Source organism: Cynoglossus semilaevis, chromosome 3 (assembly GCF_000523025.1).
Source record: "Cynoglossus semilaevis isolate Cse_v1.0 chromosome 3, Cse_v1.0, whole genome shotgun sequence".
NCBI classification, from domain to species: Eukaryota; Metazoa; Chordata; class Actinopteri; order Pleuronectiformes; family Cynoglossidae; genus Cynoglossus; species Cynoglossus semilaevis.
Window position 1 is genome coordinate 7,881,784 of NC_024309.1, and position 24,032 is coordinate 7,905,815.

General features: G+C 41.8%; 2 protein-coding genes across 8 annotated transcripts in view; both read right to left on the reverse strand.

The window, feature by feature from the left end:
* The window catches only part of mkxa (mohawk homeobox a), a 1,121,182-nt gene that overhangs the window by 977,913 nt on the left and 119,237 nt on the right, over nucleotides 1-24,032 (reverse strand). The window lies entirely within an intron of this gene.
* ncoa2 (nuclear receptor coactivator 2) overlaps nucleotides 1-24,032 on the reverse strand; it is a 53,568-nt gene that overhangs the window by 3,567 nt on the left and 25,969 nt on the right. For 4 of the 6 annotated variants that reach the window (XM_008307730.3, XM_017031441.2, XM_025054719.1 and 1 more), the window contains 17 exons: nucleotides 22,535-22,638; nucleotides 19,708-19,885; nucleotides 18,183-18,371; nucleotides 16,599-16,700; nucleotides 14,519-14,659; nucleotides 14,070-14,217; nucleotides 12,237-13,587; nucleotides 6,855-7,053; nucleotides 6,466-6,669; nucleotides 5,249-5,455; nucleotides 4,816-4,945; nucleotides 4,530-4,704; nucleotides 4,150-4,446; nucleotides 3,522-3,599; nucleotides 2,739-3,213; nucleotides 1,561-1,738; nucleotides 1,149-1,341 (listed from right to left, as the gene is read on the reverse strand). In XM_008307730.3, the coding sequence (XP_008305952.1) occupies nucleotides 1,149-1,341; nucleotides 1,561-1,738; nucleotides 2,739-3,213; nucleotides 3,522-3,599; nucleotides 4,150-4,446; nucleotides 4,530-4,704; nucleotides 4,816-4,945; nucleotides 5,249-5,455; nucleotides 6,466-6,669; nucleotides 6,855-7,053; nucleotides 12,237-13,587; nucleotides 14,070-14,217; nucleotides 14,519-14,659; nucleotides 16,599-16,700; nucleotides 18,183-18,371; nucleotides 19,708-19,885; nucleotides 22,535-22,638 (4,349 nt within the window). The remainder of the gene's footprint in view (nucleotides 1-1,148; nucleotides 1,342-1,560; nucleotides 1,739-2,738; nucleotides 3,214-3,521; nucleotides 3,600-4,149; nucleotides 4,447-4,529; nucleotides 4,705-4,815; nucleotides 4,946-5,248; nucleotides 5,456-6,465; nucleotides 6,670-6,854; nucleotides 7,054-12,236; nucleotides 13,588-14,069; nucleotides 14,218-14,518; nucleotides 14,660-16,598; nucleotides 16,701-18,182; nucleotides 18,372-19,707; nucleotides 19,886-22,534; nucleotides 22,639-24,032) is intronic. The other 2 variants (XM_017031443.2, XM_025054720.1) reach the window with 2 other exon arrangements.

Genomic DNA, 24,032 nt, shown 5'->3' on the forward strand with positions numbered 1-24,032 from the left:
GACATGGCCCCTTACATGATTAGGTTTGACACCCCAGGCCTAAACTCCACAACATTCAGATCAGTAGCTTTGGGAGTCAACTTGAACCCATTTCCTCCCGACTTAAAACTTGCAAACTTGCCTTGAACTTGTCCGAGGGGTACAGGTCATAAACAAGTGTAAACTATCTTAGCACACTGAAGCCTCAAACAAGTCAGTAAATCAGCAGAGGCCTGCGCTAATGGCTGAATGGTAAATAATTGACATTATCTAAGTGCCAATATCTTTCTATAATCCTGGAAGGAGGATAAATCAGGTGACAGATATACTGGTACGGTACAACTGTCTGAAGTGCAGACAATCAAACAGCAGCACCTTGGTTAAATATTCATAGGCCTTTATTGGGCTTAAAAGCATCACGGACAACTGCAGTGCATCTGCACACTGAGCTGCTAACACCAGACAAACAAAGGAGCGACAGATTAACTTAGTCCACAGTGGATGAGATGTAAAAGATTAAATATTTTCAATGCCTTCAGTGAGTTTAGCCAAATGTTAACGTGCCAGTCTGATTCATAACCAAACCGCGCCATGAACAGTGCTGACATTTCCTATGCTCCCAATACTCATTTTGCATGTTAAGCAAAGCAGGACTGTGCAGGTCCAGACTGTAAACACGGTATGTTAGCATCTATACAGTCTAAATGGTCTGGCGCTAAAGTGCCCGCGGCTAATTACATCATTGTCCTCTAAGTTGGAGTCACGTATCGCAAGTCTGACAAGACGGAGTTACGTAAACTGCCGAGTAAATTATTCACTAGCACGGCTGTTCAATAAGTGTGCCCAAACACTTAGGGTCTTACGATAAGACCCAGACACACATCAGCAGCGCTGAGGATACATGAACCTTTTAGTTTTTCTTGGTCCCCTGTTCACTTCGTAAACCTGAATTAACACGAGTCCATTTCGTCCAAGTCTGTGGCTTAAAATCAGGTTGTGTTAGACGGACATTACTGCAAATGGACGATGTAAAGATACATCCTGCGGCCGTGTAAAATTCCCCTCTTACAGTGGGTTTGTCTTTTTTATTAGAAGCAGCTTAAACAACCTCCAACAACTACATTAATTCCTACCTCTAGGAATGGAGCTAGGAGTGACAGAGTAATTACCTGTTCTTGCCCCATAGGGGGCAGGCTGGGCGACGGCCCTGTGGCCATGGACGTGACGTTCATCTGTCCACCCATCTGGCCCATGCTGTTCGTGGCCATGGACACGTTGTTGAGGTTCATACCGTTGCTGTTGTACATGTTTCCGTTGTTCTGCTGGGTGAACTGAGGCGACGCCTGCTGCTGTGAGAACATACTGAAATAAAAGAAAGATAAAGAAGGTGAGCATTTAAAGGAGTGCATTTAAAATAAAAACATTTAAAATAAAAACATTTAAAATAAAAACATTTAAAATAAAAACATTACACGGAAAAGGTGAAAAAAAAAAAAAAATTAAAAAAAAAAACATTACACGGAAAAGGTGAAAAAAAAATATATAAATTATGAGTCCATGTTATTATGAGTCCATGTTCACCTGTTGCCTCCCATGTTGGCCTGTGGCCATCCGTTCATGTCAGGAGAACCCTGGAAAGCAGCTGTTCCCTGGCCCTGCTGCATCATGGGAGATTGCGTGTGGGCCATGCGAGGAGAGAGCAGAGGGCTCTGTGGAGTACCCGGGCCTCCGAAACCCCCATCTGCCTGTTGGCTCATACCTGCAGGGCAGGGGAAGACGTCAAATACACTGGATCTGCAGAGAAACAACTTCAAAACAAAATATTGAAAATCACAGAGAAGACAAACATGTGGACAGATGTTGCAGAGATGATGGAGTTGATTTGAGAATGTATTTGAATGGACAAGGATTAGGGCAAAATTATTTTTAAAGAGTTCTTCAGGTCAGAGGTCTGTCCTTTAATTGAGAAAATAATAAAACACATTTCCTGAAAGTAAAAAAGGTCAGTAATCTAACATTATTCAAAGATCTTTTTATTTACTTCAAAATTACTGACTTTTGAATCTAAATCCAAAAAAATAGCATGGATCTAAAATTCTGATAGATAAATAAGGACTGATTAAAAACACAAAAAATCTAATGTTAAGGTGAAAACTCCAACTTGAACTCTTTAAGAAATTCTATTTGGCCCTGATCCTTTTCCTTACATCTGGGAGAGCAGACAGGCAGTTATTTTTCCTACATGCATGTAATAAGTGGACAAGCAAGCAGCTAGGAGGAAAGGGAACAAGTACAGTGGAGGAAACTACAGAAGTCATATTTATCTCAGCTCACTGCAGTGTACAAACCCCAGGACCACGATGAGATAAGGAATAAAAGGAGAAAGAAATCATAAAAATTATTTTAAAAATTAATTTAATTATATAACTGTGAACCAGATTAGACACAAACCAAACCGTGTCTTTTCCATGGAATCAGCCTCATATGCTTGATAAAACTTGGTGTCCTGTCGCCCTCTAGTGGACAAGGATTGTATAGCAGGACACCATTTTGAATGATGGATTAAAAGGCAAGTTTTTGTTAGATTACCACTTAAATATGCTGCATGATGATTAATGATTGCAGACGTTTTTTTCACCCTGAAAATGTGATGCTGTGCAACTGTCACATGAACACAGACAATGGTGCACACAGACACACAGACTATATCGTAAGTGGGGTAAAGAGTGTGTGGCAGGTCTGGGGAGTGGGAACAGTACCTGAGTTGGGAAACTGAAAGGCACTGTGCTGCATTTGGGGGCTGAGTACGGCCCCGTACTGTCCGCCCATCATGCTTGTGTTTCCCATCATCATCTGTGAGGAGGAGGAGGAGGTGGAGGAAGAGGAGGAGGTACCATGCAGGTGGAGCTGAGGGTTTTGGGGGAGAGAAGGCAGGCTGGGAGAAAGAGGGGAGGAGAAAGGGCTGGTAGGGGGAGGTGGCGACGCCAGGCCTGTACTGGTACCGTAGCTGGGCGGGTAGGGGAACTGCTGGGGGTTGGCCTGGGGAATCCGGGGGTTACTCATGCCTCCGGCCATGTTGGGGGGCAGACTGAGGCCCTGGCCCCTCATGGCCATGCTGCGCTGCTGCTGGACCTGCTGGGCCTGCTGCACCTGCTGCTGCTGCTGCTGCCTCTGTCTCAGGTGATTACTGAGCAGCTCCCGCTGACGCTGTGCCAGCATCTGAGCGTTGATAGTCTGGAAGTCACAAGGAGAAAGAGGGAAAACACACACAGCAGGATAAATATATACCCTTCAGAGCTGTCGCTGAGTGTGGGAGAGGCTTAGGGACAAAGAACATATGTATTTTTAAAGTTCTGACTTTGATTCAAGAATTTTGAAGTGTATCTTAATCATCCCAACCTAAGCCTATTAAAACAACCTTCCTTTCTCAACTGTTTCTCAACCAGACTTTTTTCATTTCTCAGAGTCAAATTCCTGCTTTTGTTATGTGGCATGCCTGTGTAGACTGTGGCTGATGTGATGTGACAATACTGGTGAAATACCTGGTTTGGAGCATTAGCTCTCAGAGGTAGGTTCACATTTGACACATTACTCATTTGAGTCATCATGGGCTGACGGTTCTGTGGAGAGAAAGAAGTCAATTTATACACCTATAACAAACTGGCAATTTGGAAATACATTATTGAATAACAAAAACATATTATAAAAAGTATCTAAAGTAAATAAATTGATGCATTACTAAAGTGAATTGCAAATGAAACTACATTTTTTACTGCTGACTTGATGTGTGAATAAATGCATTCAAGACCAACAGATTTGCAAACAGACCTGACCTCCCAAATGTTTTTTTTTTGTTTTAACATATATTCTGCCAAAATGTCAAATCCAAGGGAAAACTAAACAAAGTCCAATTTTTCAGTTTAATCACACAGAACTCAGTAGACAGTTCTGATAAATGGACAATTTTGCTACCAGCAGAGACAGAAAAATGCCCTGATAGGATCAGTTGGACCATGGACCAATACTGCAACATCGTGTTCTACACAATGAGACAATGTGCATTAGGAAAACAATTCCAAAAAGGAGAAACTTCTTTTTATATATACAGAACACAGAAAGTTTTAGTTTGTCAGAAACAGATATGATGTCTCAGAACCAACAGAATCAGACCTGCTGTGACTGTAGCCGGTGCTGGAGCTGCAGTCGTAAAGTGTTGGGTTGGTTGGGGACGACCCCAGTGGGCCTGAGTCCAGGCCGTGTCTGCATCCTCATCATTGGGTAACCGGGCCGCGGACCCATCTGTCCAGACATAGGATGGAACCCTGGCTCTTGCATTGGTGCACCTGGGTACCCTCTCTGGGCCATGTGGGATGGTGGGGGACCAAACTGCTGGGTGTACATTGGGGGCTTCTGGTCTAACATCATTGAGGAGTCCTGAGCAAACTGGTCTGGTTCCAGGGTTTGAGTCTGTAAGGAGGTAGAAACACACAAATGTAACAGTATTAAAGAGAATGGGGAAAACAGAATGGGTCACAGAAGGCAGATCTCACTTGTTCTACCAAAGCTGGAATCCCAAGAGCACGATCAATCGCCTCCAAACCATCGAAATCTTTCAATGCTGTGTAGAGCTGGGACATCAGAGCCCCCTCATCCACTCCACTGCCTTCACTAGACCCCAGCCCTGCACTGCACAACAAATCATCCTGAGGCCCAGAGTGCACTGGTCTGTACAGAGGAGAGTTGGAAAGACATAATTATTTTTATTTCTAACTTGTAAGAAAGAGCCACAGAAACCTCCCATTGTAGTGTTCACAGTTTAACTGTGGTTCATTTTACCTGCTTTGATTTACAAACGAGCTCTGGTCTATTGGCATCATGCTGTCAGGCCATGGGGCTGTCTGGTTGGGTGGAGCTTGTTGCTGGGAGAAGTGGTGGCCAACCATACCCATCTCCATATCAGGTTGGGCTGAAAAAGACATACTTTTAAGTATACTTACAATTTAAATATTATTACATATTTTCCATACATTTAGTACAGCTGGAATTAATGAAGCAAAAATAAGACAGGAGGCAGAGTAAAATCATCAAAATGTTTTGGTACTGGTAACTTTTATAGGGTGTTCTATTATTGTAAGCCACAAGAGGGCATCATATCCATTCCGTACATTGATTCTCTTTGCACAGTAACTAGAGCAGTAGATAAAACTAATTTGCTGGTTTAACGTGACTAAATAAAGTTTTGTATATTTTTCCTAAATTATCCCCTCACCATTGGCCATCATTGGGGACTGAAGCATCTGCCTGGGCACTGGCTGGCTGTTGGGCCTCATGGGGGCACCGTTTGGCCCTATCCTGCCCTGCATGGCTCCTTGCTGCCCAGGGCCGGGAGCTCCCAGGGGTGGGGCAGAGGCCGAGCCCACCCAGCCCTCCTGTTGCTGCTGCATGCCAGGCCGTGGACCACCGGGGCCCATGAGACCTAAGGGAACAAACACAGACAAGGAGGAACAACAACATTGAAAAGTGTCCTTGATCAGAGTGCACTGGATGTTTTCTGTCACTGTGTTGCAACAAAAGGAAGAAGCCAACAGTGTGGGGCTGCTGTGGGTGGGACTTTGTGCCAATGTGGGTGACTGACTGTTTCCTGTCACAGGAAGTGAGTCAGTGTGCCATTCATTATGTTATAGGTCCATGAGTGGGGAAGAGGTCTTTTTATTGCGGAAACTGGAAAGAAGTTAAATGTGGTTTAACAAAACGGAATGAAGAGATCTAATGATGCAACCAGAACTACTTAATTAAACATGTCATCGTTAAAGGGAGAGAAATTACAAATGAAATATTTTTGTAATATTTTTTACAAAAGTTAAAACGAGTCAAAGTTTTATCTTGAACTATTCAATAAGACACAAACCTAAAGAACATTGGCTAAATACATGAACGTAACAAGGTCAAAAGGTTTCAGATCTTATTCTGTGTCACTGTATCCATTCATTCACAGTCACTGCTAACAGCATCAGTTTTAGTGAGTTCCACTGTATTATAGGCTCTTCTTTTTGGTGACATTTTATTTGTGTTCTTCTTTATAGTTTTTATGGCTTTACAAAAGCCTTTTATGTTTAGGTTTAGTTGTGTAATCGTATAAGGGGCGAAGTTGTCACGAGTGTAGACAGTGCCCTCATGTGGCCATATATGCTGTTGGGTATGCTTTCAAGAAATTACTTGCTTTGGAATATAAGTTGCAGGATCTGCAAAACTACTAAAAGGACATTCTGCAATTTTTTTTGGAATGTGGCTACTGTGATAACTGTTGAATTTAAAGTTTTTAGTGGTTTTCATTGTGATTTAGTGAGTTTGTTTCTTGGTGTTTGTTGTGTACAATAAACAAAGTAGATATAAAATAAAGTAGATCTGTCTTCATATTTTATTGAGGGAAAACCAACATCAAATATCAGCACCAGTCAACAGCAACTGTCTGTAAATAATACATACCTGTGTTGACCATACCGGCCTGGTTGGCCATCATGCCGTGACTTCCCACCATGCTCTGCTGCTGCTGCTGCATAAGGTATGGACCTGTGGCCCTTATTGGATACTGCAGTGGAGGCTGCTGCTGTGGGGACACATTCATATCCAGAGACACACTCCTCACGGGCAGACCCCTGCCGGGCTGACTTGGTCGAACACCACCAAAGTCTGAAAATAAGGGTACATTTGTTTTAGCTGAAATACACGACAGGTGTTAAGACATTAAATCATTTTAAATTCACAGAATAATAATGGTTTTCCTCAATAAGTTGGAGGGTTGGAGGATTTGTGGACTGAGAAAAGTCAAAACCGAAATGTGTTGCTTTCTTTTTTTTTTTCAATACGAGACTTACTGGTTGGGCCGATTCCTGCAGCCATGTTCCTGTGTTGCTGTTGTGCCACCAAGGCAGGGCTGGTATCAGACATCTGCAGTATGTCATTGATGATATTCTGTTTGTCCATGGGACTGGGCAGTGAAACAGGCCTCGGCTCACAGAAGAGCTGTGACTGTGCATTCTGCAGGTCGTTTAGGATGTCATCCAGCTCTGACGACTGCAGGATAAAAGAGACAGAGAGAAAGAAAAATTAGACTTAAGTCGTCCATTTAGAAAACCAATTGCTGCTCCACCTGCAGACAGGCTCAGAAAATTATACATGTGATGGAGGCACACGTGCCGAGAGCAAAATGGATGTGTAAACACTCACAGGAGGAGTCTGGCTTTGGCCTTGTTTATAAAAACAGCCATAACCCCTGAAATAAAATGGACCATTTCCAATCAAATCTAGGCCAGTCTTCACATTAATGTAGACCGACACACAATTACTACTTATCACCTGGTGTTGATGAAGAAAAGAAAAAAAGATACACACTACAGCTACTCCTCTTTTTATAGCAAGCAATTTCAAATCACTTCATTAAGGATGTCATATTAGAGGGATTTATTTTCCACTTAAGTGTGGGAAAGAATAAACCGAATAAACACTTTCACCGAGGTCGGGTTCTGCTCAGCTACATGAGAGTTTGACTGTTGCAAAAGACTTAACTGTTCCCTGCCCCCTACTGTAAACAGCTGGGCCAATAAAGCTCGAGGCTAGATTATTCTGCAGCTGGGCTTTGGACTATCTGGACTGTTTGTCTTTGAGTTTCTACACAATCAAACTGAACGGAGACAAAGTCAAAATGTGTTCGTGAACTGTTGTGTTTATGTGGTACACCGGCTTCACTGCGTTTGTCTCCCCTTCAGCTAAGCATTGTGGGTGGATGAAATAACAGGAACAAGTGAAAGATGTTATCAAAAGCAGCATTTCCACAAGCAAACATCTCAGAAAAAATCACAAAGCTGATAGAAAAAAAAGGAGGGAAAAACTCTCTTTCAACTGAGCAAACATTATGTTTACAAAGGGCTGAACAGTATCAGGGTATTGATTTTCATTTAAATGACAGCGGAAAGTAGGTCACTGTCAATATTAAACGGAAACTGCAACAGAGTTGATTGTGCTTCCTGGAGAGGCCCGAGGGACTTGAGGTAAATAAGGTGCAGTGTTCGGGACTGGCCGCTAGAGTGCAGCACAGCTGGAATTACTGACTTGCTGATTGTAACAATACTGTACAAAAAGGGAAAAAAAGGAAGAGCAGCTACAGTTTGTGTTGCACTTCTTTGTTCAATGTATCCAGACAATGAAAATCATTTTTTAATGCACGGGGCTAGAAATTGTATTTAATTTAAAACAGCAGCCCCGCAAAGACCACATGAACAGAAGACCACCAGTCTTGGCCACATTGACAATCATACAGCATTATTTGTTGTAATTTCTTTCCATCAATTTCACAAGATCCTCTCAAAAAAAAAACTGTCTCCGTGTTTACTGAAGCAAACAATGTTGGATGATTCCATACAGCAGAGGATGATAGACGAGGTATCAGTAAGAGCTGGAGAGAGCAGCAGAGTGATGGGGAGTTGTAGTGGTGGTGATGGTGGGAGAGAGAAAAGCCCTAATGAGGTCAGGAATGATGTAATGCCTCCGTACGTCAGTTTGCTCTCTTCCTCCTTCACTTCCATTCTCTCTCCTCCCACTTTCTATTCTGTCTCCCCTCTCTCTCTCTAGATCTCTTGTTGCTTTTACCCTTAATGGCTCCTGTAGTTATCAAGCCTGGCTACTGTCTGCTTTCAAAGCATGTATGCATGCAAGGCAATCAATGCGTGGTCTCTGATGTGTAATCTAAAGCCTGAAAAACTGCATTTTGACTAGACAAAGACAAATAAGCTTCATTTGTAGCTCACCATATTATAACTTGACATATAGTAACAAAAAAAGAATATTTAATATATGAGAGAAATCTCCGTGAGCAGGAAAAGGAATTTAAATATTGTGAAAACATTTTAAAGCAAATTAGGAGTGAAATTGGTAAGACACATTGGTAGGTCACTTAAGTCCAGGACTGTGAGCGTGAACCACCAAAAAAAAAAAAGTCTGAAGGACTGAACCTGCAAGAACTGAATGTTGGTGGAGTTTGGTCAACGAGGTTCTCTTGTCCCTGACAAGGAGAAGACAAACTCAAGACATTTTGTGAACAGGAAATGTGATTTTAAAAAATGATCAAGTAGCCAAACTGATGATGTCATTATCTTAGCTAAAAAAAAGCCCATCAAAAGCTGTGGAGTATATTAAAGACTAGAACAAGATATATAACAAAAGACAATCACATCTAGAAAAGCTTTAGAGATGCATCATAGAAGAATGGGCCATGACAAATCAGGAGATTTTTATTAATGATGTCAAAACTATTACGCAAAAAGGTAATTTTTTATTTGAACATCCTGAACAAATCTAGACTGCTTCCTTGTATGGCAGCAACAAAATAAAAAAAATCATTATTTTCAAGGAAATTTTGTCCTGGATTCTCAATACCTTGTGATTGGTACAAATAAAACTACTCATCTAAACTTGTGTCGAACACAGTAACCTTAGTAATAACCATTCTGAGTCCAACAAAAGGTGACTCACAGTAGCCTGCTGACTGATGAATAACAGTCGTGGCCTCTACTGCAGCAGCATAGTAATGAGGCGTGGCCAAAATTTCCAAATTCAATTTGACATGTGTCCATGTGGAATTTAGCTTTAACGCTCTTCACATCTGTAACTGAGCAGGTTAGTCTTTCTCTGACCTGATGTCAACAAAGGCGACAGGGCAACAGCACCTGACCTGGTCCCTGTTATTGCACAGAAAAGGGAAGTAAAAACTACGGGTAAAGCAGAAGTGAGGCAAAAGAAAAAGTTATTTCACACCACAAATGTTTTGGAAAATTGTGCCCATACCAAAAGAAAAACTGCAAATGCTTATGTAACAAGTTTGGCTGCAACTTTACTCTAATAGTAGAATTTACATGTTTGTCATTTACAAAAAAACATTCAAGTAAGAGTTTTGCGTTTGAGGTGGTGTCAAGATAGTTTTTCTGAGAATGTTTGGTAAAGTTTTTATCTTTTAATTCTAACTAACCTGTCTTTCATACATAATTACAGGCATGTTTTTTAAGCTCTTTGTGTTCTGAGACTGAAATTTGGACAGGACAGGACAGTTAACACCTATGATAATCAAGAGGATACATGATTTAGTAAGAGATACACATTTAAGGCACAACAGATTGTGTTTAATTATCTTATTCATATTAATGACCCTTTCTGGAATATTAGGTGTATTTCTTATACAAATATTGAGTTGAAACAACATAGACTATTGCTTAATTAAACAGATTTGACCAATGAGAGCTAATTCTATGTCAGGTTTTAAAGAATAAACCAAGCTAATTTAAATAGTTGACTAAATTATTAAGAGCAAAAATATTGAAATAACTCCAGCGGGACTCCAAGGACAATGTGCTTGTAAGACAATGTTTGCAAGTAGCTAGGGGAAATGAACAAACACGTAGAACTCAGCCGCTTGCACATAAACCCGTGGGACTAGTCAACCATACCTATAGTTCCATCAGCTCAAGCCACTGCTGCTGCTCCCTGCCCTGATTTCTCATTTAGCTCTGCTCCAGCCATCAATAATTCAGTCCTCAAACAATCATGAGGACAGAGGCAGAGAGACAGAGCAAGTAAACAGTGAGTGAGGAGAAGAAAGGGAGGACTTTAACTACTACTGTACCATTCTACAAATATCATGTTAACACAGAAACTCCTTAATAAAGAATACAAAATAACCAAACCACAGCATCTTCATGGCTAAGAAACATTATAACATTCTGTTAGGAAGAAATCTCTTTAAAAAATTAGTCAACATTTTAATGCATCTGGACTTTATTCACCAAGCAGATGCAAAGTTCATTAACGTTAATTAGAAATGTCATAAATTGCCAGCAAAGCCATTCCACAGCCAGACAACATTATTGGGGTGGACCATTTTTTCATTTAATTCTTATTCCCTCCTATTGTTTTTTTTTTCTGCATGTTGCTTGCTCTACAAACACCACTCCCACTCCCTCATCTCCATGGCAGCAGAGAGGACATGCAAGAGCATATGGCTCATCATTTTCACTCTGCCTGCCGAGGCTGGGCTCTCCTGGGGGTATCTACACCTCTCTCTTCTCTCTTTCTTTGTTCACTTCAACAGCAGCTCTTATTATCCATCCAATCACATTTTCACTCTTACCATCGCACTGTGTGTATATGCATATGTATATACACGCATATATATATATACACACCTCTAGGAAGACAGTAACTGTGCTTAAAATCCAATTTCAATCTTTGAGATTGAGACATTTAAAGACGTTTCAGCTTGGACCTTTGTTTGTAGTTGGTTTACAGATTTTCTTCACTTCGGCTTCCTGGGGACAGTTTTTTTTCTTCCCAGTTTAAGAGCACTATAAGAGTGTGTGTTTTGTGAAGAACATACAGAGGTTTCCTGTACGGTATTTAAGGTTGAGATTCACTAAACATTTTTCTGCACCAGACACTCGACAGAATCCTCGACAGTGAATCCTCTACTTCAGAAGAACCGGTGAGCTTCAACAGCAACACTCTTCATGCTCACTCCTTTACACTTTTCTCCTTCTCTACTCTTTTTCAGTGCCAGCTCTGACCTGAGTTCAGAGCCAAACTCGAGGCTTCGGGCCAAACGCAAACAGGATCAAATGGCTAGAGAACCGCAGGGGCTCCTTCCAAATGTCACAGTTGTTTGAAGATGGCGGACAGCTTCCCTTAGCCCGTGCCGCTGTCAAATAAAGTGTCAAAGTACTAGATGTGTTTATTTTATGTGCAAGGAAACCATGTGTGATGTCTTAAGTGTATCAGCTCCAAGTCGATCTAGGTGTCTGGAATGCTGCTAGGGGTTTAGACACATCATGTGTGAATCTGAGATTTTTAGAAACTAACACCTTCTACCAAACTCAGATAAAATATGAGGGAAATGTCTAACTCTGTGTATTGGCCTGAAGCGTTTAGTTTGCATGTCAAAGTGGCCATGGACTCTGAACCCCAAACAGACACTGATGGCACAGCAGTCAGTGTATGAGTGATATGGAACTGTGTGTTTTGTGTTTAGACCTAGTCTAGAAAAAGTCTATACAACTTCAGTCGATTGTCTTTTTAGAGAATAACTCAGGAGGATGACTCTCACACTTTTAACTCCATCATTTCACAGAACACAGTAATACAGAAGACAATTTTCCAACAAGAAAGAAGCAAAGGTTCATTTTAAGATACACCCAGAGGGAATATAGAAAACTGACCTGCTCAGCTCGGTCATATCCTGCGTCTTGTTTCTCTGCCTTCACAAGGGTGGTTTTACCAATTTCAACCTTATCCTCCCCAGGCTCCAATTTAGGGACCTTGTCCTTCAGTACAGTGTCATCCTTATCCAGTAGGTAACGTAAAAGGGCATTGTCCTTCTTCTTTGGGCTCAAGGGCTCCTGCTTTGGAGTAATTTCTGCCCCCGAAGCTGTACAACCAGCGCCGGGGGTTTGGTCCTGGACCAACTCCTTGCCTGTGGCTTCTGCAGTGATTTTGGCCAGGTGTCCTGGAGACGTGCTGTTCTGAAGCAGTTGGTGAAGAATTTTATGTTTCTCTTTGAGGGATGTGGCGTGAGTGTTTCCTCCAGTGTGGCCACCTCTGACCCCTGTCCCAGCCTGGTCTTTGGCCTCACCGGGGGACAGCGGTGTCTCCAGTGGTTCTGGCTTGGTTGTGAGCAGCTGTAACAGCTTGGTGTGGCCTTTGTTGTCGTGGAGACGGCTTTGAGTGTCCAGACCATCAGGGGGCCCGTCCTTCTCCTCCTTGGGCTCCACCAGGTTGCCCTCTGTCTGAACCTGTGTTTGCCCCTGCCCCATTTCAGCGTGAGGGCCAAAAGAGTCCCCTGTACCCCCAGCAGGTCCACTGCTACCTCCTGATTTTGACATCAGATGGGAGTTAACCCCTGACCCAGGTGCCACTCCTACAGGGGAACCTAGTTTCCGGTCTGGTGACCCCAGCGTATGTGCATGAGGAGGCCCGTGTCCGTGTCCCACACCGTGGCACTCACTCAGTGCCTGCAGAGCAGACAGAGAACTGCTAGTGTAGCTGTTGGCATGTCCACTTGTGGTGCTGCTACCACTTGCTCCTCCAGGTCCTCCACCACACATCCCCACAGGAGACGGTGAGTGTAGGCCTCCTGCTACACGAGGGCTACCTGCACCACCTGGACTCCCTCTGTGTCTAGGCGACAACATAGAGTTCTGCTGAGGTGGATGTGGCCCTCCAGCTGGACTGGGGCTGGCACGAGAGGGGCTATTTAATCTCCAGTTTGGGCCCTGTTGAGGCGGCTGCATGCCCCCAGTGTGGTTGTGAGGTGGCGGGCAGCCAAAGCGGTAGCCCTGCATATGGCTCATGGCTGCCGGTTCTCTTGGGCCAGCGGGGCCTGGAGAGGAAAAAGGCGTACTGTTGCTGCTGATGGTGGTGTCTTGGCCCTGAGGCCCAGATGAACCTGGCAAACTTCCTGGGGTCGGAGGAGTCATGGAGGGAGTGGAGGAGTTCATGGGTTTTGGGGCCATCCCTGTGGCTTGAGTGCCCGGTCCCATATCCTGACCCATTCCGCATACAGTCTGCTCCCTAGATTTGATAACAGATAATAGTTCTCATTAACATAATTCTTAAATTTAACTAAAAAAGACCAACTTCTAGAATGTTACCTTAATATAGTTTCTGTACTACTTCAACTGGTGAAATCTTCCTTATTTTAAATATATTTGTGTCTAACAAATAGAACATAGACTGTCAATCCTCTGCTTCATGAATGAATGTTGGAGTAAATAACTAAACCACACATCATTGTTTTGGCATTTGTCATGAGCGTATTCACTTTTCTGAAAAATGTGTTTGCTTGTTCAAAAACTAGAGGGAATCAATGCAGTCATTCTGATTATTTCAGTTTTGAGACCAAGGACAATGGCAGGACTGACTTTTCTGCATATTACTCTATATACACACTCAAGCTGTGCTGGAGGCTCTCAAACAGGCTAAAACATGTTGACAAGTTCACACTGCAGATTAGTCTCTGGTTCTGACACAGGTGTAGTTTAAGGAAGACATACCTCTGAAGAATGTGTAGCGACATGTAAAGCTGGGGTTCGTTGGTAGCGGGTGAGCGCAGAAGTTTGCTCTTGGTGTGGGCTGAAACTATGGTTCCGTCTGAGAGGGAGAACCGATAGATGGGGCTGAACGCGTGGCCATGGCGAAGCACTGCGGACACACAATAAATCAGCAGATGCCCACACGAGACATTTTTACTTTGATGACTAATTAGTACATGTGTAGTAAACTGTGTTTAGTTTCTTGGCTGTAACTACAGTACGAATAGTGATTGGACGTAGGATCACAAAGATATAACCTACAATTTCTTTAACAACTTTGGTCAGAATGGAACTGTGATTAAATGTCCATTATACAGCAGTGCTTGTGCAGTGGCCAGACATTCCAATCCAAGAAGCTATTAGCAGGAGCCGGGAATCAAACAGTCAGTTGCTGCTGTTGACTCTATTACCTTCCTGTTGATGCCTCTTGGCAAAAGACATCTCGCCATCGTTCTGTAGGTGGAACCTCTGAATGCAGCGCCTCACCAGATCTTCCCAGCCTGGTTTCATAGATGCACGCAGCAGACTGGTATCCAGGGATGTAATCTTACCTAAACACAGAAGACTGGAATGATTTGGCCTGCAGGGACACAAGCATTTCTTGTCTACATGTCTACATCATGTGAGCTGACTAGGATTGAAGCACTAAGAATTAACTATAGTACAGAGAAGAACATTTAGACCAGAGGCTGTGAGGGAAATTTTATGCCGTGTACATTCCCGTCTATAAAAGATTAGACAGGAAGTACAGTTACTGTCAGTACAGCTTAAGTTAGAACAGCATTTAGACACTTGCAACAACATGTAGAAGCATTAAATTAAAAAAAAAAAAAAACATTGACAGGGCAGCTTTGGCTCATCTATTTTTAGACTTCAAGTATACCACAGATACCTGACTAAACACACAGGCACACTCAAACGTAGCAGTGTGAGAACTGGCACCTACTGGATGGCAATTTACATAAAGGGCAGTGATGCATTTAGAGGCTTGACAAGCCTGTCTGCTGCATGACTGACAGTTTTAAAGACTAAGTGACTGAGGAGTTATCACACAAACCATTAGCTAGTATTTTCAAACAGGAAAAAAAACTCTACGTTCTTAAAGTAACAATTTGATCAAATCCACACTCTCAAGCTTGCCTTGTAACAATTACAACATAAAATTGTACACACACACACACACACACACACAAAGTATGAGCTACCAACAAAAGTATGGGTGTGTAGCTGTACAAAGTGAGTAACTCTGAGAGAACGTGACTCTGTGTGTGTGGTGCCCCTGGAATTGGCTCACTGACAGATACAAGAGTACAATCACATCAAAGAGGAGGTGAAACACAGACACACATCTTCCTCCGAGTTCAGACAGATACCTTACCTCCCACCACGTAGACAGAGGCGGGTAATAAGTTCAGATAAACACATTCAGAAACTTTGCTGAGGAAATAATAATCTTTAAATGACCTAACCTGGAATCTTGGGTGATCTATAGAGCAGTGACATGACATTGTGCATTAGGGTGGTGTTTCATATAGGAATATGTTGCTTTTGGCAATGCTGTTTTTGTTACCTAAAATAGAGTTGTGAATCGTTTGAAATGTAATAAATCACATAAAAGTCTGCCAAACGTTTCTGGTTCTTTTAAGTGCTGTTTTTCCATTCATATATGTTAAAACAAGAAGGAGCTATCGAACATTTTGTTAACATGTTACATTTTCTATGCAAAGTACATCTTATACCATCTTATAAAATTTCAGAAAAAAATGAGCCATGTGTTCTCTCCTTCAGGTTAATCTGCAGAAATAATTTCTTCTAACTTTTGGTGCTGCCTGCTGAGTATGTCAAGTAAAGGATTTCTTCACCTAATTTTATCAGAGGTTTCTACTTTATCTGAAAAGCAGTAGGTAAAATATAAACAAAATAAACTATTTTTAAAATTCAAGTAAAGGATTTCATATATATAAACAAAATAAACTATTTTTAAAAACACAATCAGACATTATATGATATTTATGTATTTCTTCTATATGAGTTTGTAGTTTAAAAAACTGGCATCATGTTGGAGGGGAACTTTGTGCTTGACATCATATAATCATTAGGACAACGTCCACTGACATCATAAATCAACAGAGAAGTAGCTGTATTTAGACAGACTTTTATAGAAACAGTTACTTCAGCAAAGCCCTCGTGGGGATTCACCGAGGGCAATGGGTGGCACTTCTCACACAGGATCTATGGCTTCATTTTTATTCTGCCTGTACAGTGGATCTTCAGCTACATTTATTCTCCCTATACATTGGTTTGTCACAAAACACATCACCTCGATATACCAGAGGTTCTGACAGATACATCAAATGACCTTGACCCTTCCTTGTCCACATATTTTCTTATGCTTATAAAAAGAAAAAATGTCAGTGACCCGGGGAACTTTAAGTTCAACCTCATCTCATTTGCAGATCATGACAGTATTGGTTCAGTGCGTGTGTGTACCTTGCAGGTCCTGGCGTGTGGTGAAGCTCTCATGCGTGGGCAACATGGGTCTTTCCTTCATGGGCACCCTGCGAGCCACACAGATCAGGCACGACTGAAAGTCTACCACAATTAAAAAGGAAGAAGAGGAGGAGGAGGATAATGTGCAAGGAAAAGAAAGGATGATGTGGAGGTTGTAACAAAGAGGACAGGACAGGGACATAAGGAAAGAAGGGGGATGGTAGAGAAGTGGAGGAGGGGGTGTAAATGATAGAGACAGAGGGAGGGAAAGAAAATGAAATGCACATTATTTCCAGGCAGCATAATTAATACAGTTATTAATGAGCAAGGGGATCAGAGCCCCGCTCCTTTCATGAGGAGGAGCAGCTATTGCCGGCGAGGGAAATGATGAAGTGTGACCTTTGAAGGTGTGTGCGAGTGTGTAGCGCGAGGACGTGTGCTCACGTGTGTGTGTGTCGTGCCGCTCTTATCTAAAGTGCCATCTCACTATAAAGACACTTCTCCATGGCCTAACATTAGAAAACACCATTGGATGGCCATCGCTCAAATTACAACAGCTACATCTAAAACACACCACACACAGGGCAACTCCAAGTCTGTGACCCCAAAAAGTCTGCCATTTAAAATTCTAGTGCCAGGTCTACCCACAATCCCACAAATGTTTTGGCTAAAGACTTCCTGCCAGTGCTGAACAAGCACAAACAGCTTTGACTGGTAGGTGGTCTGACCAAAAAAAAACAACAAAAAAAATGTATTGATTTATGATTCTTTCTAATTCTACTTCTTTCCCTTCCTTTTCTTTTAACACACACAGAAACTGGATCAAAGCTGGACCAGCAGTAAACTGACAATTTATTCATTATTATTTAAAGTACATTCAGATGTCTGAGAGTTTGAGTGTCAAGTAGCGCTTAACGTTTGTTAAAATGCACAAAACGTTTTGTACATTTTTGTATGACAGAGCACTGAAGGGAGTCACACATGACGTCACGCAAGTTTAACTACAGGATCTCAAGTTCCTCTGTAGCCAGACAAAACCACTGGAAAAGCCCAGTGACCTTTGAGTGACTGAAAGTGAGAGGAGATCACAGACAACATACAATTTAAATCATTTTGTCAGAGAAGCCAGTACACGTTTAAACATGGTCCACCACGGGAGCAGCTTCTTTCCTTTTTTCCCCACCTTGTCTGCATTTCTTTACTGTTGTGTTTAAACAAACAGATATTTTTAAAAACTTAGCTTACTGTTGCAAGTGTAGAACATTAAAATCCCACCCATCCCAGTGACTCGTGACAGCTGCTTTGTATGGATTGTAAAATGAATTATAAATAGAGCTTAATGACATAGGCCCAGCCTCTCATCTTCATCCTGTCACTAATTATTCTTCATGGATTCACAGATGTGTGTGTATTGTTCTGCTGGGATGCTGCCTCCTGTCAGTATCTTCTCTTTTCTTACCCAAAATGTTATTTTTTTATAAGACAAAATTTAAACTAGAATCTCCACATTCCTGTTGAGACCCCAGGACTCTTTCAGTTTAGGACAACACTTTCTTAAACAATTTTTTTTTGTTCTTTTCATACCATCTCCTTCCTCTTTGATGGACTTGGGCTCAGAAACAGCAAAACACTGCATGGTCTCATATTTCTGCTGCTGTGGCTCATGCTCATGCTGCTCATCTTGGTTCTCGCCGTGGGGATTGACCAGCATCCGGCAGTTGAATGTGTGACTGTTTCTCCTCGGACCATCATTGGACCACGGCACACCGTTCACTGCAGGAGAGGCACAAAAAAAAAGAAAAAAAAGATTTAAACTGTAGCTTGACAAAGAGCCAAAATTGAATAATAATAATAATAATAGCAACAAATAAAGTAAGATGCAGAGAATGCAAGTGTAAAAGACAACACAATGCAGTTGATCTCAGCGATTAATCAAGTCCAAACCCACAGGCCAGTATTCACAGTTTCAATTCAAAACAAAACTTAATTATGCTGTTAAACTAATCTTCCTAACTCCAAAGTTTACACAGTCACCAGCAAACAAAAAAACATGTCCAATAAAACCTGTACATACAAACACACGCATACAAAATGTGCTAATGAGAGACTTGTAAAGTGACACACAACACATTTCACTCAAGCAAACTCTCATCACACTCCATCTGCTTCGTGATCTCATTCTTCGCATTGATAATGTCCCTGTATCTGGGACACAGCCCACTGATCATTTCTAGGGTACTCTGCTTTGTGCTTCTCTGCCACCCAGATGGTCAAAAACTTGAACCCAGATCTGAAGCGTCAGGAGACGAGAGGAATCAGAGAAAAGACTTACAAAGAGCCACTGAGTGGCACAGTTTGAGAAGGTGTTAAAAAAAATTGGAATTTTTTTTATGGGTTCAATATAGATGAGAAAAAAAGGCAAGGGTCAATATGTACAGCACAAAGATGTAAAGAATAAATAACGATAAAGTATAGACATTTGCTTTTTTGGAAGGAGGACTGGGTAATAGAAAAGAGAGAAAATGATAATGGTTGGTGAGGGTGTGTGGCAGAGAGACTTTAGAGAATATCACACAGCAAGGGGAAGGAGAAAGGATGGGCCCAGGATGAAAATATAGGGAGCAGTACTGCTGACAAGGGAGTGAAGCTGAAAAAGGAAGTTAATTAGTGGAAGAGAGAGGGAGGGAGGGAGGAGAGAAGAGAAAGGGCAAGTGTCTGAGATGAGCATCAGCAAAACAGAGAATTAAAAACCTACTACTGTACTTTTTAAGCCCACTGGGACCCCAGCATGTGGGATCCAGCCTTTCTACATCCCTATAAGGAAGTTAACCGTAAACGTATTAGCTGTTTTAATTAAACAGACGTCACTAACAGCATACTGTCAGCACACTGGGTAATGAGGAAACCACAGGGTGAAAACAGATGAGAGAAATCCTGAAAAAGACGAAGGCAGAGTGTGAATGAGAACAGAGGTGTCAGTGACGCAAGACACAGAGACACAGAGAAAAGACAGGGATGTCAAATTCAGCGAAATTGTGACGAGGCATTGCTGACAGTGATGGCTAGGAAGAGTCGGGGAGAAAATAAGAAAAACCACATAGAGGCTAACCGAGGGATTTGGGCAGCAGGTTCTTGATGAACTCGGCGTGGTCACCAACATGTAGCACGCTGTAGACACTGGTGTTCATCAGCTCCTCTTGATTGTAGCGAAGGTACTGGGTCACATTCTCAGAGACGAACACAATGTTACCCTCCATGTTCACCACAAAGAAGAAGCCATCCAGGGCCTGGGGGTCAGAACAGACACATATGATTTACTACGGTTTTCACATTGATATGGAATAAATATATGTAGGTCAAACAACAGGCAAACAGGCAAGAAAGAGTGAAAAACATTTGAATACGCTTTAACGGAACAGTAAAACACTGAGGTTCTTTTACGTTGCTGGATTAAAAATTAACATTGAGTACTTTTAAAAGAACATTATAAAGTATAAGAAAAAATCTGCTGAAAGGCAGTCACTTATTGTGGCACACCATCAAAAGCCATTTCTTTCCAACAGAGTTATCGTGGGAAACTTCATGTCAAATGTACCTTAAATTTAAAATGTCTCCTTTTAGTTTTTAAAGATTATGTTTTTGTGAAATACAAGTTTTTAAATTATATCTCTTTCAGGCTTTCCAGATATCATGGAATATCGGAGGCAAACACAGCTTCCCTAGCTTATTAGCACACTATGAGCTGAAAATAAACTTAAAAAGATCTCATCTATCACTGCGCTGGGTGCAAGAGTTCCAAAATGCAACATGGTGGTGTAAGTCAACTGTGTGTGAAAAGGAGCCACTGGACAAGTAGGGCAAATAGAAACCGAGCTAATGCTCTCTATTACCAGCTCTAACTTGTTACTGGCTCGTAGCATTCAACATAATCACAATACCCTGGTTAAATATGCAACAGAGATGAATACAGTCCTTATAAATGAATATACACTGAATATATATACAACCAGCCCCTATGCTCTTTGTGCACCTGTTTCAATTTGCACCCAGTCTATTCTCTTGATGTACGACTCTGTGAGTCTCATCTTCTGGGTGTAATAAAAATGCAGCTCGTGAATTGGTTAAGGGATTAGAGGGTCTCTGCTCTTCTGCTCTCCACTATTTTTGCTAAAGATGATGTATTTTTTAGCATGACAATGCATTACTTTGCTAAAACAAGTCTTAATTGGTCTCTGGCAGAACCTGGAATAGAAGCAAAAAACTTTGTTGGCACTGACCTAAATGTGTGGATAAAGAACCTTGTCTAGAAAAGTCTAGAATAATGCACAGTGTTTCCTATCAAAAATGATTCCAGATCGATTCATCTTCTGATTGCTTGGTCTTCTGTTGGTTAGTTAGTTAGCTTCCTCACAAAACTAGGTCGCTTGTGTCAGCCAAGGCATGCCCAACTTTTACATACCACATGTATTTGTCTGAAAAATGGGGTGCAAGGCTTTTTCTGTTATTTTATGTCTAAAGGACATTTATTTCATATCAATTATTTGATAAGAACCATAATAATAGAGAACAGTTCAAACAAGTAACTTCTTTTTTTCCCTTCCTTGTCCAACAAATTGAGCACCTTTGACATTCTTTTTTTATTTACAATCCTGTAAATGTAACTGTTAGGGAAGCTGTATCTCAACAGACATTTCCTTTTTTCAGTTTTGTGGAATTCATAGATCAAATGATTAATTGGTTAATTAATTATTAAAATGATTGTGAGCTCCTTTTCTACTTAGGAAACCAGTATGGAGGGTGAGAAGTTTTTACAGGAATATATGCATTACATTATTATGTGAACAGGTACATATTTTTACACAATCCTGTCTCTATTTGCATTGAGCAAGTAGAATTAATTTACGCCAAGTTATGTCTGCAATACTGCACTCCTTTTTTCCCCATTTTTTTAATGTAAGACACAAATTATTCCTCTTGTTTATGGCATTATCTGACTCAAATGTCTGAATAAAAAAAAAATCAGTGGCACCTCTCCAAGCCTCAAAATGTCCATACTCATACATGTCCTTCGATATCATTACACAGAGCAGCCAACACAGGCAGCAATCTCACAGGAATGCAAACTATACTGTCAGAGTCATGTGACAAGAACAAGGCTCACTCCCAGAAGGTTGAAACAACAGAGGACTAATGTTTTTTCATAGCCTTGTTCATTTGGCTGTGTAAGTGGCCGGCGAGGAGCCTTGAAGGAGGGTCATAGGTCACATGGGTGCGTTTGCCGCTGACAGCCATTCTCTTCAGACCATCCAGTAATGAGCCCTAACTGTGGATGGGAACATGACTACAGAGAAGCATGTGTGAATGGCTGAACGCTGTGTTTTGGGGGCTGCTGACAGATGGGAAAGCACGCAGGCAGTGATGGGCTATATTTAGCTCGATGTTAGCATGTCGATTCAGTGACGCTGGACCAGGAGTGCTATAAATAATCCATGACAGGACAGATCTAGAGGCGGTGACGAGGAGGGTGAAGGAAAAGGGAGGGAGAGAAATGAGATGTGAAAAAGCAAGGAAGAAAAAAGGAGGGAGGAAGTGAGTGAGAGGACAGGCTCAATGGACTGATTCATTCGCCAGGCTGTTGCTTTCTTCCCATTATACATAGCCACTTCAGTGGCCCTCCGTGGGACAACGAGGCCATTGCTGCACTTCACTGATTTACAGCCAATTTGGGGCAGACACAAGAAGCTGGCAGCTTTTAATCCGCAGCTAGCCTCGTGCGCCGCCACTTCTGGCAACGTTTGTGATTGTTCTCCGAGGATGGCACTTTTCATTATGTACCAATCACGGTTTAATGAGCGGTGTATATCCAGTGTGAGTGTTTAGTGTGAGCGCTCGGCACTGCTATGACAAGATTAGGAAAGACAGGGCCCTTAACCCACCTCCAGCATCATTGGTCCCAAGGCATCTTTGTCAATCACACTTTGGCCTGTCGACGAAACATCTGCCTTCTGTACCTCCTCCTCGTTTGCTGCTGCAGCTTTTTCTGTGAAAGAGTGGTCAATGATTAATATTGATAAATATAATTCAAATTTCACTGGTTCAAAGTCATGTAGAGCTTTTATAAGTTTGACAGTAGATTTATTTTCATGTTACAAAAACAAGGATGCCAAAGAAAGAAAGGGAACAGACGCATTTGTTAAGGACTGTACCCACATTGAGACTGCCATGGCTCAGTCCCAAGTGCAGAGCAGTGAGCTAAGTGAAAGGTTATTGTAAATGACTGTGTAAAAGCATGCAGCTGCCACACTGGTGGCAGCCACGGGATGGATTGCATTGTCATGTACAGAAAAGACTGTTACAGAAACAGTGACAACATGTTAACAACTCCCATTGTAAACACCGTAGCAGCTTCAAGCTTAAGCTGAAAACTTTGTTGAAGAGTAGAAGTAGAATTAGTAGAATTAAAACTGTTGCTTTATATTATACAGATGTTAAGTATTAGTCAAGGACAATCGTGTACAGTACACACACGTATGTATGTATATATATATATATATATATAAACTGTGTCCTTACTTGTTGCACATATAAATAAAATCTATAAATAATGTTGTTGTTGTTGTTGTTATTTATGTTAATTGGATACCTCAGAACCAAGGGCAGACAGAATTTGTGCTAGTTTGTAAGTAATTTTAAGTTGTAAGCTCCTCTACCTGCACTTTGTCTCAGTGCATTTGTCCTGGTGAGTGATTGGGTTAATAACCGTGCAGAGAAGCCTTATGTTCAGAGTGTAGGCTGCCCTACTTTTAGAGATGATGTTAAGAGGCGGAATATAAGTGGGCTGCTGGGGGACACATTTAACCGCCTCACCATGCCAAGAAGAAGGCTGGCCATATGGTACAAAAACTGTGACAGGAGAAAAAAAAAATCAAAAATCACGTCCTTTCTTCTTTCCTCTAGAGTTTGTGTGTGTGTGTGTGTGTGTGTGTGTTTGTGTGGATGTGCGAAAGCTGACACATATGCAGGTTTTGGCCCTTCTCCGTGGGCTCATGCAACAGCCCTACGGACCAACATTCATCTTTTTCAGCATTAATGATGTGTGCATCAGCAGGACCTCTCCAGGCCCAGCGGGGCCCAGTATACCAGCACAGCTGCCCTGGGTACAGACCCATCACTCACTGTCAGTGCAGCCTTTAAAGACTTTGTCCGTGTGCAGAAGAGTGCCACAGATGGAGGGAGAAGCAACTTGTAGCAGCGGCATCTTAATAAATGCATTAATAATGTCATAATTTTTAACTAGCGAATTATTGATTTGGTCCCCTCTCGGTTAAAAATAGACAAAGTGTATCTAAGCAATTCAAACATAAGTGTAATGAATTAAAATAAAAAATACGGAACAACTTGCTGGCTGCTTCTCAGCAGCTTCTACATCTCTGG